General features: G+C 39.5%; 1 protein-coding gene across 1 annotated transcript; it reads left to right on the top strand.

The window, feature by feature from the left end:
• The first annotated feature begins 846 nt into the window (after nucleotides 1-846).
• LOC133140952 (corticotropin-releasing factor-binding protein-like) lies at nucleotides 847-8,377 on the top strand. The gene is made up of 7 exons (XM_061261272.1): nucleotides 847-973; nucleotides 1,259-1,352; nucleotides 2,831-2,988; nucleotides 5,093-5,303; nucleotides 6,514-6,668; nucleotides 7,161-7,278; nucleotides 7,587-8,377. The coding sequence occupies exons 1-7, from the start codon at nucleotides 893-895 to the stop codon at nucleotides 7,739-7,741; spliced, it is 972 nt and encodes a 323-aa protein (XP_061117256.1). The 5' UTR covers nucleotides 847-892; the 3' UTR covers nucleotides 7,742-8,377.
• Nucleotides 8,378-20,021: the final 11,644 nt, after the last annotated feature.

Here is a 20,021-nt window from a genome sequence, read left to right as displayed (position 1 = left end):
TCAAAGCAATTGTTTTATGCACTGCATTGTACATTCTGCTTCATGACATAGGCCTACACTATAATGAGGCTGATTAAAAGAGCTATCCAAGGAATGTTTATCTTTGTGTTCCTGTAAACGAGATTCAGAAGATCATGCTGATTATGACAAATGCCCAATTTAATAAAATAGTTGAAGGTTATCCAGATTTTAAACAAAGCAAGCCGTTGTGAAAACAAAACTGTGTGGCAAATAATGCAAGATAATTCATATCTTCACAGCTGAAAAGAATTGGAATGTATCAATAAGTCATAAGTGTTTAAGATATCAATGAATAACCTGCTCAAGAAACACAAAATGTAAATTCAAATCAAACATTACCACTACATTACTTGAGTCCAGATTCCCCCCATGCATATGTTATTATTCTTTACAATAGCATCTTATTCTTATCACTTTGTTCCTCGATGTATGATCCATATACAATAATGTTCACATTGCATCATGTCTGCATGCTGACATGTATAAGTAGACCATGTCAGCAAGTGTAATATCGTGGTTAAACCAACCACTTAGTTCGCAATTTGTCGGTTTGAAACGATACTCGTTATGTGTTGTCATTAAATTGTCGTTTACCATTGATTGACCTAGAAACTGAGCCATTCAACGTGTTCAGTTTGGCTCCGGGGGGTTGCTCAATACTTTATAATGGCATTCGTTTATAAAATACCCACAAATTGACTGTTTCAATAAACTCGTGAACTCTTTGTCACACCAACGTCATTTCAATAACAAGTCATATCAAGACGTTTTAAAGTTTATTTTTTTATTTAATAAATCTCGGATTCTATAAAAGGGGCGTTTTGTTTCCCACATCTCTACACTTGCTTCTTGCGCGCTGGAGAGTGGTGCCATGTCCCTGAATTTCAGAGTTCAGTTGTACTGCCTTCTTCTCGTGTTCTCCGCTTTAAAGGGAGAGGGCAGATACCTACATGTAAGTATCGGACCGTATTCCTTCATCGTTTTGTGTCATAATACCTTCTTATCTAAAAATCAATAGTTTACTGTAAATAATTTTAATGTGCACCAATGCATGAATCAAGTTCATGCAGAACAATGACAGGCTTAATTAGAAGAATGTAGCTACAACCTAATTAAAAACAGTGGCGCATCTAATATGCATTTGTTGCCAAGCCGCACATTGCATGCTATTTCTTTCGTTAAGCAAGTGCCACAGCAAAGCATAGAAGCTTGACCCATTTTACATGTTTTCTTTCAGGAAAATGAAGTTACTGCAGAGGGATTATTTTCACTTCTTAATTCGGAAGTCAAGAGAGAATTGTCAAAAGATTTTATTTACCGTCGACCGCTACGTAAGTAAATAATGTCCTGCTATTTTGCTCTGTATGCGCTATTTGAACTACAGATTGAAGTTAATCGGTTATAGCTGAAGGAAGGAAAATATGTAATTGCGTAACTGAATAGATTAAGTACTGCCATTGGTAATGTGGCTATGTCCGCGTGGTATAGTTAACTTTTTGTGCAGCGGTGTACTAAGCATATACCATGGACTTTCTGACCATTTATGTATTTTCCGTATAATAACCCTGATGACAGTCGAGTACAGTATCTAGAAACCTAGAAACCAATACACGTGCTTTTCCAATGAAATGTGATATAAATTCGGTGGGAAATTAGATGAGAATAGAGATTAAATCGCGCTGCAGACATTTCGGGAGAACTGTGTTTCAGTTATGCAAGTTAATTACTTAAAACATGTAAGCATCAAATAAAATAAATATTGCTTGCTGTTGTAATATAATTCTTCATGACTGATGGCTAATGACATCAGTGTATAGGCTATCTCTAATTATCTTTAGACGCCTCTGAATTTTGTTCTTCTGCAACCTGGCCATGGGTGAAATAATGAGATGTATAACACATGTAAAGAGACCCGTGAAATTAGTGGTACTGTGGCATTGTATGAATCAAAACTGGTTTAATTCGCTGTCAAAGATTGGTAAACTATAATGCAATGCTAACACATGTGTTCAACTGCATCACTGTCTTAATGGGGAAGACTGTGACTCATTACTGTAGTAGTGCTCTGATACTTTATACACAATGAATAAAATTGCAGCAGTGTATAATTTGCTGACAAAATGCGTAGGAGACATATACACTGAGCATGGTTCATTTGCTTTCGTTGTTGCATCCTGTGTGTGTCTGGGTGTCTGTATGGTGTGTGTGTGTCTGTAAGTGTGTGCACATGCATCTGTATCTCTGTGTGCTAATACGGAAATAGAAATCAACTCTTAAGCGAGTACATTTTGCAGTGTTAGCATACCTCTTTATCGCGTCTGAACTCATAATAACACTGTTCGTGTTGAATTTACACTGAGGATGTGTGGGTGGCCATGTCCTGCGCACACAAGGGTGGATGTTTATGTGTGTGTGTGTGCGTGTGTTTGTGTGTGAGAGAGTCTGTATGTGAATGTGTGAGAGAGTGTATGTGCATGAGTGAGTGTGTGTGTCTGTGTGTGTACCTGCATGTGTGTGCGTTTGAGTGTGTGCATATGTGTGTGTGCCTGCCTGTGTGTGATTTTGAATGTATATGTGTCTCAGCACACCTGTAACCCTGTTCTCTCATGGTGTTTGGACATGCTCAGTGTGTGTGTGTGTCTCAGGGTGTTTGGACTTGCTCAGTGTGTATGTGTCTCATGGTGTTTGGACATGCTCAGTGTGTGTGTATGTGTGTGTCTCAGGGTGTTTGGACATGCTTAGTGTGTGTGTGTGTGTGTCTCATGGTGTTTGGACATGCTCAGTGTGTGTGTGTGTGTGTGTGTCTCAGGGTGTTTGGACATGCTCAGTATGGAGGGCCAGTTCTCCTTCTCTGCCCTGCGGCCCCAGCTGAACTGTGCAGTGTACCTTATCTTTGAGCCCAGCGAGGTCATCAGTGTGGAGTTCAGCAGTGTGGACATCGACTGCAGCCGAGGGGACTTCCTCAAGGTACCGTTTTTGCTGGGCCATCATGTCTTATATTATTAATAATCACAAAAAGGTATGTTTTAAGTGTAATGTTTGCGTTAGCTGAAAGCCTCAAATGACAGGACATTTAGCACAGATCTCTAACAACATGCTACCGTAACGTAGTAGTTAAATGACTGGGACACGCAAGGTCCGTGGTTCTAATCCCGGTGCAGCCACACTAAGATCTGCACAGCCATTGGGCCCTTGAGCAAGGCCCTTAACCCTGCATTGCTCCCGGGGAGGATTGTCTCCTGCTTAGTCTAATCAACTGTACGTCACTCTGGATAAAAGCATCTGCCAATAATGTAATGTATAATGCCTACTCTATGTCAAACAGCATGTGCTCACCACTGGGCAGGTTGTGGATTGTTTGAGAGGTTTCAATCTTAAACAATCGTAGAGTAGTGCACTGTAAATTGTATTGCCAATTTTGCAAATTAAAGTTAGAGGCAATATATCTATTTTGCACTTTTCTAAAGCATGCTTTTTTCCAACATGTCCATGTGTCCTACTTAAGACCACATATCTTGTATCACAAACTGTGTTGGTATGTAGCATACAATTTTAAAGTAATGTTATTCATTTATAAATCCTGCATTAAAGTGTATATTATAAAATATCGGGTGTATATTGCTATAATTTCTTTCATATATGCCTACTGTATGTCATTCTGGATAAAAGTGTAGAAGCAAATCTATAGCCTACAGTCTGTCCGTATATATCCTATACATAATTATTCATATTTGTCCAAAAGTAATTGATCAATAAACAAAGTCATGTGCATTCATTCACACACAGGATGCAATCACTCAATCTCTCAACCACTTTTTATCCTCACTGTAGGTTATAATAATTTTTCTATCTGTTCAATTTATCAAAATAAGAATATGCTGCCATGTTAATTCTATGCATATAATTGGGTATAAATGAGAGTCTTATTCTGCACAAACTGAATATAAGCTACAGGGCTTTACATGTTGTCAAAGATCTGTGCTGATACCTTGATGGAGAGCAGGCTGATCAATTTAATTTCCTGTCTTTTGGGGCTTTCAGCAAATGCAGATATTTCACTTAAAACATAGTTGATTTGTAATTACTTTCCTAGGTTTTTACACCGGGAGATTCTATTAATAGTTGATTGGCCTGCTGAAAAGATAAACGTAGTCACTGCAGATCACACCCATATATCCGTTTGTGAACGTTAGAGGTAGCAGTTACAATGAGCTAGAGCTACAGTAGCTAGCTAGCTGATTTAAGTTCAGTAAGTTACATTTATTATTCTCCAGAAAAATATATTATTAGCTGATTAGCTAGTTAGCTAACGTTGAACTGCAACTAGCAAAATTAGCGGGATGTTTAATTTCATACACTGCAGTTTGGGAAAACAGATACCCTGTACTTTAGCTTTACTAATGGTAGCTTGCCAATATAGCTAGCTACATTAGCTTAGGTAGACTCCCCAGATGAAGGAGTGCAGGTCATAAAACTGGCCTCTTTTTGGCCGCCCTCTCTTTACTGTATCCGATTATTTAATGTACTTGATTTTCCTAAATTGGGTGCTTGCTTGCCACTTCAGACAGTCCTTCAGACTGGGTGCTGCTACTGTCAGTGTGCTAAATGTCATCTACTGCCTGCCTGCGATACAGTTGCTGAGCATAGCTAATGGTCTCTTGTGTTTCTAATGTCTATTTAATAATAGAACGTTCAATTAGAGGGCAGCACAATTAAGGAGGTTCAGGTCGCTGTAGGATGTTGCTTCCTTTGTTTGTGGCAATTTTGTTAGTAAGTGGGTATGGCCTGTGCTTAATCTCATAATTTTGAACTGATGACAGCACAGTCTGCTGTAGACAGTAATGGGTGATTGAATGAGTAAGTTAAGGACTTCTTGTCTGGAGGTTAGAGGGCTAGAGTGAGGCTTATCTACCACCCATCCCAGGTGTTTGACTCGGGGGTTCCTGAAGGGTTAGGGTCAGTTTGGGTGTGAGTGAGGTGTTTCTGCCCCTGTCCCAGGTGTTTGACAGGGGGTTCCTGAAGGGTTAGGGTTAGTTTGGGTGTGAGTGAGGTGTTTCTGCCCCTGTCCCAGGTGTTTGATGGGTGGTTCCTGAAGGGGGAGATGTTCCCCAGCAGTGAGGACCACGCCCTGCCTCTCTCCGAGCGGTACGCAGAGTTCTGTGACTCCGGCGTTCTCCGGAGGACCGTCCGCTCGTCGCAGAATGTGGCCATGATCTTCTTCCGCATCCACAGCCCCGAGAGTGGCTTCACCGTCACTGTGAAGAAACTCAGTAACCCATTCCGTGAGTCCCCCCCACTGAGCCATCAGTGAGTGCATCTGGAGCAGACACACAATTGTTTTGCCTTCAAATACTTTTCTGTGCCCAACTGATCTTGCCTGGTGCAATTGAGCCAACAAAGAGAACCAGGTTATAGGTTCCAATACACCAGACAAGCTCAGTAAAGCATAGAAAAGTATTTGAATCCAAAATGGTTACTTATTTGACCCAGCTCTACAGGACACAGGGCCGCCTTCGGGGGCTTGGGGTTGCGGGGGGATTCTGTGAACTTGCGGTAAATATTATTGTCCAGCCCAGGAATAATATAGTAATATAATTTTGTCCTGGGTGTGAACACACGGTAGCCCTTGTGAATATTAGGTAATTCACCCCTTTGAGCCGTAAGTCATTTAGAGCCTCCCCGTGTTTATTTCATTATATTTACATTAGATTCACTCTCACCCAGGGCAACGTACAGCAGTGGAGAACACCAGTGTTATTATCAGGAATTTAAGAAATGCAAAGTGTTCTTTCACTGTGTTCTTTAACTACATGTTCTTTCACATTCTCCAGAGAGACATTTCTTCTGGAGTTGCTGGGTTTGAATTGTGGGCCTTTAAGCCCTCATGCAGTTTTAGGCAATGCTATGCGGTTTACATCACATATTAACCAGTTTTACAGGAAGCTAGTTAACTGTTTTATTTCAAAGGTCAAGAGGAAGGTACTCTTTAAGCTCGGGATATAGAAACTGTACCCCTGACACCCTTTATTGATATGAGGGAGTCTGGCTAGTGCATTCTTTTGCATTGAAATACTTGAATGGGGCACAGTGCACAATCATTAATACCACATGCTTTCTGCATGAAAAGACCGGTTGGCATTTTCTGCTACATTCCCTGCAGATAATGTTTCAATAAATCTAAATATTTACTAACTGAAATACATATGTAGTCTTTTGTAAAGCAGGGATTGGAAAATATTATTGGTATTTTTTCTTCCCTTCTGTTATTTTGTAAAGTGTCTTTGGGACAGTCTTCTGTGAAAAGCGCTATGCAAATAAAATTGGTTTGAACTGAAGGTTTGTAAGAGTAAATACAGTTACACAGCATACAAATATACATCCAATATGAAGAGTGTATATAACTGCTTAGCACTGTGAACTGCTGATAAGGTGTTGATAGCATTAGCACACAGCCACAGTGTGGTAAGTAACCTTCCTGCCTTTCTGTTCCAGCCTGTAACATCATCTCTCAGACGCGGGAAGGCAGATTCACCATGGTAATCCCCCATCAGCACACCAACTGCAGCTTCTCCATCATCTATCCAGTGGAGATCCAGATCCAGGAGCTCACCCTGGGCCGGCTGGACTCCAACGACACTCCCGCGAAGGTCAGGATCAGCCGGCATTAGCCCGTACTGCACATCGCAGTCAGTGCGTGGTCAGGAAAGGGTCAGACTAATATTAAGTTAGTCATAAACTGGGCTCTGACTAAGGAAGTACATTGCAGAGATAGGCATCACTCAACAAAAATGTTCAGCATAAAATCAACAGAGCATGTGTGGGTCCCTATTGGACTCCTATAAAAGCTCCTTGTTAAGTTTGATTGAGCTGCTAATCAAACACTGATATGGACTTACCATATCTTGGACTGCTCTTTGTTATTGAATCTTTTTGAAAAGTTCACCTTGTTGAAGATCTGGTTGTACTCATATAAGTCTTCAAGTGATGTGACATAAATCAGAGTGAACTTAGTGAAAAGGCTGTATGATATCATGTCGGTAGTATAACAGACAGCACTGACCATAGTAGTGCATTGCTATGGAAAGTTTATTTTCCTCCAGTGCAGTTTGGATGATGATTATTGCCCCCTCCCTCTCCAGAGGTCGGCCCCAGGGTGTGGGGGGGCAGGGGACTTTGTGGAGCTCCTGGGTGGGAATGGTGTGGACCCCTCCAAGATGTTTCCCGTGGCCGACCTCTGCTACTCCCTAAGCGGGCCAGGTGGGTATCCCCGCGTCCACCCGACACTGACATCAGAACTTATAGCTCGCTCATGCAAATATTTACCACACCCAAGGGCTAAACTCATGAAACTGTTTGACCTTTCTGTGTCAAAACCAACTAAATGTATTTCTCATTGATTTCCTCCCCATATCTCTCTTTAATGTTCAGTTCAGGTTTAAACTGCACTTGAGTCGAGGCTAGCAGAGTTATTGTTTTCACAGACCCCTTTGGCTCTGATTCTCTGTGCAAAGTCGCTGTTTTGATGGCTCTGGCTTCATTCTGTGTTTATCTTTGTTTACTTCCAGCCCAGCTGAAGGTCGGATGTGATAGTGCCGTCATGAGGTTGGTTTCCAGCGGGAAATTCATCAACCGTGTCACTTTTCAGTACCGCCCCCTGGACCGCCATGAACTACAGACACTCAAAGGAAACCATGTGGAGGATTTCTGTTTCATCGAATGAGTCTTCAAATCTTCTGTTGAAACAAAAGAGTTCCTGATTTGCATACAACCAGGTGAATGATGCAGAAAACTCCAGCTTTTATTGTGATATATTTTTTAAGATCACCCTCCTCAGAACATAGATATTGCATAATTTATCATTTCTTTTTTATTTTGTATTTTCCAGACTTATACATATTATGTCCTTGGCTGTTATTTCTTTCCATGGTAATGGAATCTCTGATTAATGAAAATACAATAAGGATATTAGTGTCTTCAACACTGTATATTAAGTTGTATGAAGTTGCTAGCTTATTCTGGACAGAAAGTTAAACCAGATTCAGCCACTATCAAAACAGTGTACTTCGACTTTGTGGTGTAAGCCTGAGAATACCTGTACTATGTATCCACAGTATTTATGCAATCAATGGATAAGAATACTTAAAAATTCAATTCAAACGGTATTTATTTTGTCACATTAAAGTTTTATTGTCTGAAAAGTTCAATAAATGTGCATGTATGCTAAATGCCTTTCTGCTCGTATGAGGGAAGGGCGATGTATGTAAAAATAACATTCTGTGTTTACCTTAAGTATTTATTTGTATAAAATGTATTTGTAATAAAAACTGGACTGCATGTCAACATCAGTGAAAGGTGATCATCTATGAAGCAATTTATTTCTGAAAGCAATGTTCCTTTGACTCATTCTGAGTATCTTCAGCCAACACAAGGAGAAACACTTCATCACATCCTTGGCACACAGAACTAATACACTCATTGAGCACTTTATTAGGTAGAGCTGTACACCAGCTTGCTAATGCAAATATTTAATCAGCCAATCATGTGGCAGCAACGAAATGCATAAAAGCATGCAGACATGGTCAAGAGGTTCAACTGTTCTTGAGACCAAATGTCGGAATGGGGAAGAAATGTGATCTAGGTGAATTTGACCATGGAATGATTGTTGGAGCCAGACAGGGTGGTTTGAATATCTCAGACACTGCTGATCTCCTTGGATTTTCATGCACAACAGTTTGCAGAGAATGATGCGAAAAACAAAAAACATCCAGCGTGCAGCAGTTCTGTGGGCAGAAATGCCTTGTTAATTAGAGAAGTCAGTGGAGAAGGGCCAGACTGGTCACTTGCTGACCGGAAGGAGACAATAAACCAAATAACCACACATTACAATAGTGGTTTGCAGAAGAGCATCTCTGAACACACAATGCGTCAAACCTCTACAGCAGCAGAAGACCAATAAATAAATATTAAGCAATAAATATCTAATAAAGTGCTCACTGAGTGTATGGCTTGGTGTCTACTCCCTCAGGTCATTAAACTGTTAATAACAACAACAACAAAAGTTTCATTGGCTCTTTTGGGAAGGATACATAAGCGTTAAACGTAGAGAAAATCCATACAAAATGGCAGAAGACCAGGCCACTGCAGGAGGTCCAACAGATAGTGCTCATTTTGGTGCTGTCATCCCAGGCAGTATTATAAGAGCAACTCACAGATCTTTTTGAGCTGTTGATTAATGGGAAACACAGTGGGGGGAATGTGTGTGTAATCTCTTCAGTTCCAGTAGATACACACAAGCTAAAACATTCAAACATGCAAAACTCCAGGAGATATAACTGTGAGAGATTGGCTATTGGACTTTTCACTAAAAATAATCTGGATAATGGGATTAGTGCTCAAATCCTTTTACTTTAATGGATATTTTCCCTGACTTTTGCATTTTCTTTTGCATTTTCTTTTGCATTTTCTTTTGAATGAAATTAATCTCTACTCCCTAGCTTGCTGATCTGATTAAGCAAACAGATGCTTTTTTTTTCTTCCCGGATCACAGATGTATTTTCAGTCTTCATGAAAAGATTAAGAAGACAAGCTTTCCTGCGTTTGGTTGGTTCTTGTGATTAAATGTTAAAAGCACATTTTAAAGGTGAACTCTGGGGGCTTCGGACTGCTGGAGAGAGCTGGGTTCAGGTGAATCTGGCAACATGGATTTTAAAGTGACAAAAGAAAAGCAGTTATGGTTAATTATGCCATTAATGGAATTGCAAAAGCGGAGAATAAATACATTAGTGGAGACCAGCGACCTGTATCACAGAGTAAGGTGGATAACTACACAGAGTAAACAACTCTTTTTACTTTAGTCCATGTGCCAGATTTGGGTGGCAGATCTGGCTACCTCAGTAATGTCCCAGGAATGCTACTCAAATCTTTTGAAATCTTTCTACTGTAAGTATTTATTTCATTATGTCCTGAAATGGTATTGGTTATATTTGCTTAGGTGAAATTAAATTATAATGCAATGGTTTTTGTGACATGGTTCATGAGTTATCAAATACAAACTAGCCCCATAAATAGCTGGTTTTACTCATCAGTGCCACAAAGGTAATCTTTTACAATACATTTAGCTTTCATTTCTCTATCATAGCAAATAAAGCAAAACATATATATTACATTCGCTATAAAAATGTTACAATACATTTGAGACTGCTTGCCCTGTGCAATCTTGCTTTACTGTAATAATTACTGAAATAAGATGCAGGCTCATGTATTGTATGATGTGCTGTTTACTAAGAGGGACTGTGAACAGGAAAGTACAAATAACTATATCAGAATATATCATGAAATATCTGGTTATATTATTTGTATTCTTGCAGTGCTGTTCAACGTCAGAGGTTGTACTTTGGTAGTCATGAGGGCAACAGACATTAAATACAGTAAGCAGTCAATCTTCCGAATTCTTTTAACTCCCGTATCTCCAGTTATCAGTGGTGGATGTTTGCTGCGCAAACAAAATACCCCCCCAATTCGCCCAAACCACCACCAGCAGCTGGCTGTGTGTGTTTGCATTTCTTATCTTCCACGTCTGGCACAAGCACGCTGGAAAAGCAGTTACACTTCACTGTCCAACAGGCCCAAATCGTCCTGATTACCACCTGAATACACACAAGAGTGAAATAATCCCTATAAATACTCAACTCCTGTCATTGCGAAGGAACCAAATCAAAACAGTGTTCAGGGCGTTTCTGAGAACTAACTGGTGGTTGCATATGTTCCTTGAGTGTTCTGTTGATTTCTACAATTTTTCTGTTGATTTTGAAGGCACGTTATGCACCGCATGTAGTCAATGTTTTGGTTTATTTCTGATTGCACATGATTAATGGGGCCTTGCTGTAGCCATGGATATCCTTGGCGATACTCCCACTAGTGCTGTGGTGATGTTAATTGGTGCTGTTCTTTATGAGTTCCAGTTCTGCCTCTAAACATGCCCTGGACTCACTCAAATAGAGCTGTGCTGTAGAGCTGGAACAGCCCAGTTTGTTTTGCAGGCACCGTTCGCATGATCAGCTCCTCTCAAAGATTTAGCTTTTCCACTGAACACAGTGCGTGTAAGCCACATGTTCTCAAAGCCATAATTCTGTGACCTTTAATAACTTTTCTAGCAATTCACCCCTGATTTAACTTGCTTTTTTGAACTTAATGGCTTGTTAATTTGCGAAAGCAGACATTTTATCTAAAAAGAAATCACATCTCTAAATATGCCTGTCTAAATATGGTCTCCTCACTTCGCCACTCAACACCCTGGAGGGACATGGCACGGCCATCTGCATGTACGCCCTTCTGAGGATGCATGTGCTAGAGGGCGTTACATCAATGGGTCAGTCCTGTGATTGTGATTGCATAGTAAAATACCCAGGGTTAATGTCAGGGATAACTCAAAAGTTAATTAGAGTTTATACTAGTCAAATAGAGGTCAAATATACTATACCCTACTTGAGACTGAACTCTAAAGTACACATTGGTATCATTACATCATCTATTGGGTAGTTTAAGACTGCATAATGAACTGTCTGGAAAGTCTGTGTTCTGGAAGCGATGGCTTTTTAAAACAAATCTCACTTCCACAGCCCCTTGAAGGTCACCGTTATCTGAAGGACAATGGATGGTAGGACAGGTGGCCAGGCAGTGAAAAGTTGTGTGTGCCTGCAAAGCTTGCGGTTAATACGGTATCTTACTTCACTGTCAAGATGACTGGATAAGACAGAAGGTTACGCAGATATATTATGAGTTTATTTACCCTGTTCCATGGTGCAACTGAGAATATTTTCATGAATAACCCTCAATTCCCAAAGTGACCTTCCACTGTAGAGCTGTTCAACTCAAAAAACTTCCTTATATCACGCATTTAGTGGTTGAATCACCTTAACCACATTGACTACAACAAACCACCCTCATTAATCAGTCATAAGCAGACAGAAGTTGTTGTAATGGCTGATTATATTCTGCTGTATGAGTATCTCCATAGAATGAGTCCATGGCAGGTCTTCTGTATCAGTATCACTTTCTCCATGTGCAGGTCTGGGGTCCTGCCAGCATGCAATAACCCACACCTTGTGTTTCATTTATTTTTTTATTTACTTACTTATTTATTTATGCATGTATGTATTTATTTCTGTTTTTGAAAGTCCTGTTTAAAAAATAAAATTCTCAGTTCCTGTAAAGCCAAAACAAAGAACCTTGAATAAATATTAAGATGTGTAGCAGTAGAGTCCTAATGCTTGTTTAAAATGTTCTACATAAGATGAGGTAATTAGTGCATAAAGCTGTGAAAACAGATTAAATAATTGCATTCAAAATGTTAATTATAGATGAACATATCAGTTTAAAATGGTAATTGTAGATGAACATATCAGTTTAATTGTGTTAAATGACTTCCAGGGCCTCTAGCCCTTGACCTGCACTTGCCTGTTCATGCTTATGAAACAAAACCATTACATTATTTTATCTGTTCCATCATGTTCCTTCTTCAGCAGTCACTTCTCCATGTATAGGGAACTTCTTATGTTCCCTGTACATCTATCGTAACCATAATGCAGGCCATGGAGGGTGGCACACCCATGGATTTTCAGCATACACATTTTGGTACAGGTATAATTCATGAGCCATTGATTTACATGACATTTTTGATTTTGGATTCTTCAAGACATCAGGAACAAACATCCCATCTTGCCAAGATGCCGGACGGCTGGTATGATTGACAGCTTTGTCCTTCTTGTTGACTTTAATATAAAATATGTCATGTAATTTCTGGCCTTTTGTGACCTCAATAAGCACAATTATCCTTAAGCATTATCTTTGTTGGCACAAATGGATATGTTATAAGCTGTTACGCACATAATTGATGATTTAATTTAACAGTTAGCGCAAGAATGCACTGCAAATTCTGGATCAATCTGTGCTCTTTCTGACAGGAATGATCTTTTCTATCTTTTCTGTGGATAAAAATATAATCATTATAATGACTGTAAAGTTAATGAGGAAACGTGTCGATGTTTACATAAGATGATGTCAGAAAAATGAACATGTTATTTTTTTTAAACATGGGACACAGTATATTACATCTCGCTTTAAATGATGATGGTTGTTGTGCGATTGTCAGTAATACTAATGTCTTTGCATATGAGTAAATTTAAGTTGCTTGTATTAAAAAGGAATTTTAGTTATGCAGACTACATGAGAAAATATACAGTACAGTATGTGCGTAATTCAATCAAATACTGTCTGTACTGCAGGCTCCACATACTGTATTTTTCCTTTTATACTTTAGCGCTCCCTGCTGGCTAACATCTGCTATTACACTGCAGATACAAGGACCAAAGGTTTACAACGTTTTACTACTTTGTTTTGGCTCAAAGTAGCCAGTTGGCTGTTCTTCTGAGAAAGGAAAAAAAGATAACTGACAGATAACTAAAATACCTGATCATAACAATATAAATCAAAATCTGGACATGAGGGTGATTTTCAAAACCTGGCTATGAGAAGGTTGGCAAAGAAATTGGCAGACCATAAAGACAAACCGAAGGTCTGTATTTTATGCTGAAACCAGGCCCCAAGATCTAAATGTGAACAATGTCATATTACAGCCCATTGTTTGACTGCATTACGCCAAATAAGTGACTCATTCCATTCCTTATACATGCACAGTTTATCTGCAGAAATGCAATCCGGTATTTCTACAGTGCAAACAAATTCCATCGGATTAGCATTTTAGAACATTTTCATGTCCGTGCCCTGTGCCGGTTGTTTTTCTGTGTCCGTGCTTCTCTCTGTGTTTCTCTCTGTATTTTTCTATTTTTCTAATGCTAATGTGCGACTTGAGCATGCTTCATGTCTTATATTAAACCACATTAGTCTTTTAGCCTTAAGCAATTTAGCATGAACTAAATTAGCATCAAAATCAAATGTTAATTGCTTCAATGAAAATAATGCAGTGTTCTTATATAGTGCTTGAATCAGGATCACTCTTGGGTTTGCACTAAACAAACAGATTCCAACTGAAGCAAAGAGAGAGAGCAATTTTCCTAATAAATCAAACTACAGTAACAGTTTTCATTAGTCACACGTCCTTCCACAGATGTGAAGGACGTTGTTTAAACCCTTGCTGTGTAGTGATTCTCAGGCAATTTCAGATCAAATAAATGAATGTACCTAAAAGAAAATCACGATCTTAACACTGAGAGAACATGAGGGAGACATGTTAGCAATTATTCATGATACAGCAGGAGTGGCGTCTCTATATTTGGCACTACACTAGATGGTGGTATTTTGCTAGCGAGCAGCTAATGATAGTATGATATCACTGTGTCTCCGCTAGGTTTGGCAAGCTGACTGGTGCCCCACCAGAATTTCTATGCATAAAACGCCACTGTACAGTCAATATAATGCCATCCTGTCATAAAATTCACTCCTGTAGAGTGAGTGAACTTTCATTATGCCAAATATTTATTAATACTGTATAAGTCTACATGGTAGCTTTCAATAGGCTGAGAATGTGATGGAATACATGCATATCCAGGTGTAGTTTAGTGTTTTTCCGTGAGTAGCTGAAATCATTATTAACAGCAGTTATAGATGGTTCATGAAGTTAAAATGGATAAAAAACAGGCCAGGGAAAGAAGCAATAATATGGTGCCATGTGCTCATCTGGGCATGTGTGCTCATCGATGATTCAGCCAATCAATCAATCAGTCATTCAGTCAGCCGTCAATAAAACTATCAAACAATAAGTATTGTGTGCAGTTATGGGGACTGTACTACAAGATAAAAACGTGGTTCATCCGATAGCTATTCACTTCCGGTTTGTTTTTTCTCAACATGCTGATAGCTTGTGGGCTTGTCTCCACCTTGTGGTAAAGCCTATAACTATGGTAATGCATTTTTCCCCTGTAGCAGCCTTTGCTGAACCCATCTGAGCTTTGCTGACCAGAGAAATAAACCTCAATGAGAAAAAAGACAAACCATTGCAACAAATAAACAAATTGAGACTTAATCAATCAAGGCCCCTAGTCAAATAAAGCAAGAGACACTGTCTGAATCTGTGAGAAATACTGATTGCTCCCTTATAAACAAAGACAGATACACCTTCTCATGTTCAGCAGTATAGAATATCCACTGTGACTGCTGTGTGTTAAGGTACATGCAGACTCCACTGTGAATGCTTTGTGTTAAAGCATGCAGACTCTACTATGACTGCTGCTGTGTTACAATATACAGACTTCACTGTGACTGTTGTGTTCACAATCACAATTGCTCAGGTTCAACATGATTTAAACACAGAATACAGATTTTGAGGAGGCTACTAAAACGCTCTTCAATGCATTAAACCAAGGGGGTATTCCAGAGCTTGCCTTAGACAGGTCCGGAAAACCTTAACCACAAGACGATACACACAGAATATCATTGTGCTGATCACCACCTACTCAGCAACTGTGAACGAAAAAATGAAACAGAACTGGACCTGGACCATACAGTACAGAAACATAATCCACAACTACAGAATTATCTCAGCATATGAAAGAAACAAAGACCTTAAAGATCTTGCTATGTAAACAGCAAACTACCAGAAATCAACACTATACACACACACACACTCACAAGGTCCAGTATTCTACAAACAAGCCCCTGCCGTCAGAACCACCACTACAAACCAAACACAACATACAAAATAAAACAAACACTTACATTCAAGGTGCAAAGGGCAACTTGGGAAAGAAAGATTTTTTTTACTAACCTAATCCTAACCCTAACTGTAACCCTAAACATAACCGAAAACCTAATCCTAGCCCTAATACGGAGACCAGGGAGAATCTCTGTAAGAAATTAAGTGGTCCTTTAACCACCTGCAGGCTGTTTCAGATTCACCAAGCTGCTCTTTACCAGTTAACAATGATGTTGCTTTCTGAAAGGCTTTCCCTTGTAAATATAATAAACAACAACAAAAACATTAACAAAGATTCAAAAGATGAGTGTGAATGAATATTACTGTGCTTTGTGGCATATTCCATGTTATTATGTAAACAGATGGATGTTTGACACTATGTTTGTATTGTTTTACTATACAAAATAAAAAAGGTGATAGTTTATAGTTTAAATATAGTTTGAGTCACCACTAGAAAAGAATGTACTCAAGATGCATGCCACTACTGTATATAAACACTATAATATATACACTTTGTAGATCCAGGTAATATATTTAAACCAAATGAAATCTGTCTACACACATTAGCAGTGCCATCTCCAGATGAAATGTTCCTGTTGAGAAATCCTGTCTCCGAGATGCAGCTGTATCACTGTTTACGGGGCGCTTTAAATGGCTGACAAGTCTGGGGTCAATTCCGCTTAAACAAGGAAATGAACCGAGATTCCGTAAAATCCGCACGGAACACTGGTGACGTTTTTAAATTCCGGAATTGGATTTCCGTTAATTTTCTGAACGGACTAAATTGGAACATGCCCCCAACCCTGTGCGTAACTGAAACAAGATATTTTAACCCTTCTGCTCCATGACACTTTTCTTACTGTTTAACTGTTCGTATGCCTGTGGAATTAATTTGTTGGTACAACATTAAGTAGTTTCTCCATTGTTTCGTTGCTGATCAAACACATAGTAAGACTTTCAGGAGATTTGGTAAAACCGATTCTGCTGTTTGTTTTTATCATTCTCTGTTGCTCGTTCTTGCTCATTTTCGTTGAGTTTTTTTTTTCATTGTGTGTGAGACACTCTGTGTTTTGCAACTGTTGATAAATTCAAATGAAATATTCGCTTTTAACCGCCCACTAAGTGTGAGGTCGCCCCTGTCCTGCTGGAGCTATACCCGCTCTTAGCTCAGTGGTGGGGCGTTTTAGTCAACTCCACTGAAGGGACCATTAATCTTCCCCCGGGCGGTAATTAGCAGTCCCTCCCAGTTTTTGATTGTATAGACAGAGAGAGATTGTTTGTGAGTCGCCATAGATTTTCTCCACCTCGGCCTTGCTTTGATTACTTTTAATTTAACCCACCCTAATGAGGAGCGATGGATTTGATACTTTTTTTTTTTTGCTAATGAGATTCTTGGGGAGTTCTTTGGAGAAGAGATCTAGGTTCAATTTGGATTCCGAAATGTGGCATTTGTTTAATTTTATTTATGATCATATCTCTAGATTTTATAATAGGCCTAATAGTCGTAGGCTTATTGACAATGACACGGAAAGCTGAGCTGATGAGACTGAATAGTATTTGTTTTAAAAGGACCAATGAAGCACTGACATTTCTCTTAAGTTCACTTTTTTCTTGTAAAATTCAATAATTGATCATTACAGAATAACTAAAAGACTCAACTCATTGTTTTAAAATATTATTTCATCATACAAATTTTCACACAAAACATGGTTGGATTTAGTTTGATTCAATTGGTTTAGCTGTTTGGTTAGTTATTAATTGTTTGATCTGCCAGTGCTTTTCTACTGTGAGACTACTTGCAAGCAAACTTGTGTGGCTGAGTTATGCTATAGTAGCTTTCAGGTAGCCCAGTCATCTAAAAACAACATGGAAGACCTCATGAAGCTCGTAATGTGATCCATTATTCAATCGGGACAAAATTGGATTTCATAGTAGTACACACTCAAACACAGTCGGTTGGACCCGAATGTACTCTAGTTAGATTTTGCATTTTGTGTTTCGTGTCGTGGCTATATCTTTATTTTGAGCTTGTGTCATTGGAGGCCTATGGAGTGAGATTAGTCTCAATATTATAACGACATACACGGGCTACATGTATGATGATGTGCTCACCTAGAACATGATTTAAATTAAAGCGTACTCTATAAAACCTGAACATATCAAAACAAAAGCATCTCATAATAGTAACCACTAGAGGGCAGTACATAACTACAATCCCTCTCCAAAATAAAGAAAAATATTTATGTTCTTGCTGTTCGGAATTTACCGTGAGATGTGAAATTCCAACATGCTTTTTACACTTTTACAATCAACAATATTATGCTTTGTAAGGTTTTAAATTACACACTGGTAGGTGATTGTTTACACTGTTATATCAATTATGATTCTTGAAACCATGAAAACATGAAACTAGTAATAAGGCAACTGTGACTATATGCAAGCTGAGTTTAATTACGAAACGGTTTGCCGGTTCCTCCATCCGCCTGTGTTGGTGGAGCAGGTCAATGTGGTGAATAATTGTGGAATACTAGCGCGTTTGAGCGTTGAGTAAATATTGGGGGATTACCGTAACACGACACACTGGTAACCCGCGTTCGCTGGGGAGAATCCCCCGTTCTCGGGTGTCTTTTCTCTTTGGATTAAGATGGCATGAGCCTGATGGCTGTGACCTTCATGGTGGCTTAGATCCCGCGCTGGCACTGATTTTTGATTTAGTGTCGATCTGCCGCGCTTGTCAGGGGCTCCGAGGTGCTTTCCATGCGCTAATAGAAAAGCTCAAGGGCAGCGGGGTGGGGGGAGGCAGCGGAGCCGTCTGTCTGCGGTCTCCCCGGAGCCGCGCTCTCAGACACCCGCGTTTAGCGCGTCCATTCCGCGTAGCGTCAGGGATCGACAAAGGGAGGGCGAGTAGAAAGGAGGAGAGAGATGAAGAGAGTGAGAAATAGGAGGAGACAGCAGGAGATAGAATACGTGAGGGGGCAAAGAAAGGGGGGAAAGAGAGGACGGACAAGAGGCTCAAGTGTTTCTGCACCAAAAGGCGTCCATGGTGACAGTCACTGTTTTCTCAGGGACTCTTGTTCACACAAATGAAGAAAGTTCAGATTGAGCAGTGGAAGATCATGAACATCTCAACGGGAAAATTAAACGAAGACCCGAGCTTGCCCGGTCCTTTCCTGCAACAGAAGTGAAAAGAGACCTACTAGGAAATTGAAAATCTGGAAATGTCCTGAATCCCGATAAACTTATCCAAATTGTTATATCACTATTGTTATATACACAAGAATTCGAAATATTTTCAGTATTTTTAATTTTTTTTAATTGTTGCTTTTGTTTGAAATTAAATTGCATAAATTTCCCTCTAAATGTGTGTTTTCTGCTGTCCTGTTGAAATATCATTTTTTGATTTGATTTGATCATCTGTACACTGAGGAGAAACAGAGTCAGAACAGGTCTCAGTGCTGGGCCCAGAACACAGTGTCATCCATGAGCCATAAAGCCCAATTATATTCCTCTTACTAGGGAAAAAACATTCCTGCAAGGGGAAAACTGGGAGGAAAGTGTCCGATATCACCCACATGGAAGGAAAACAAATAGTTATTCTGACAGAAGAAGAATTAAGCTATAATTCAGAGACGAGTCAGCTACACGGATCAATAACAGTGTCTCCCATAGTCCTTGTAAAAGTAGGAAACTTGTTTATGAGCAGCAGGCTTTCTGTCTGTCTGGATTATCTCTACATTGTATTCTGCTTTATTTACTTAAGTCTTCGGTTCGATACAGATTCATACTCCGGCACAGATTCTGTCTGGACATGCTTGTTTAGGGCCCTGTGTAGGCCAAATGAATGGACTGGGGCATCAGTAATTACCTTTCATTCATTCCTGTATAGAATAAACATAACATAACATAAAGACTGGAACAGGCCATTCAGCCCAACTACACTCACCACTGAATTGTACCTAATGCTTAGTTTACCTAAAAGCTAGATAGTATCTAACACCGTATCAAACCTGGTCTTGATAACCCCCAGTGTTTTTGCCTCCATTACGTGTCCTGGCAAGCTATTCCATACAGTGTCCAATCTTTATGTGAAAAAATACTTCCTAATGTAGTACAGACAGTCAAATGCCCAGTGTTAATTCTACTGTAACATAGTTTATATGAGTCCACGCTGGTCATATTGGACTCATATGAACTGTGTAAGAGTTGATTTAACACTGAACATTTAACGGTGTAGAGTGTTTGGTTCACCCGGGTGAGTACCATAGAGGGACATTCGGTGTGTTATCAGCTT

The sequence above is a fragment of the Conger conger genome, chromosome 11, assembly GCF_963514075.1.
Source record: "Conger conger chromosome 11, fConCon1.1, whole genome shotgun sequence".
NCBI lineage: Eukaryota > Metazoa > Chordata > Actinopteri > Anguilliformes > Congridae > Conger > Conger conger.
This window is presented reverse-complemented; position numbering and strand designations above follow the sequence as displayed.

What these genes read in the sequence shown, in the direction of transcription:
- LOC133140952 (XM_061261272.1), top strand. Translation starts at nt 893, where the DNA reads ATGTCCCTGAATTTCAGAGTTCAGTTGTACTGCCTTCTTCTCGTGTTC. An exon ending in GAAACTCAGTAACCCATTCC is followed by an intron (nt 5,304 to 6,513) that starts GTGAGTCCCCCC and finishes TTTCTGTTCCAG; the next exon opens with CCTGTAACATCATCTCTCAG. An exon ending in CCAACGACACTCCCGCGAAG is followed by an intron (nt 6,669 to 7,160) that starts GTCAGGATCAGC and finishes CTCCCTCTCCAG; the next exon opens with AGGTCGGCCCCAGGGTGTGG.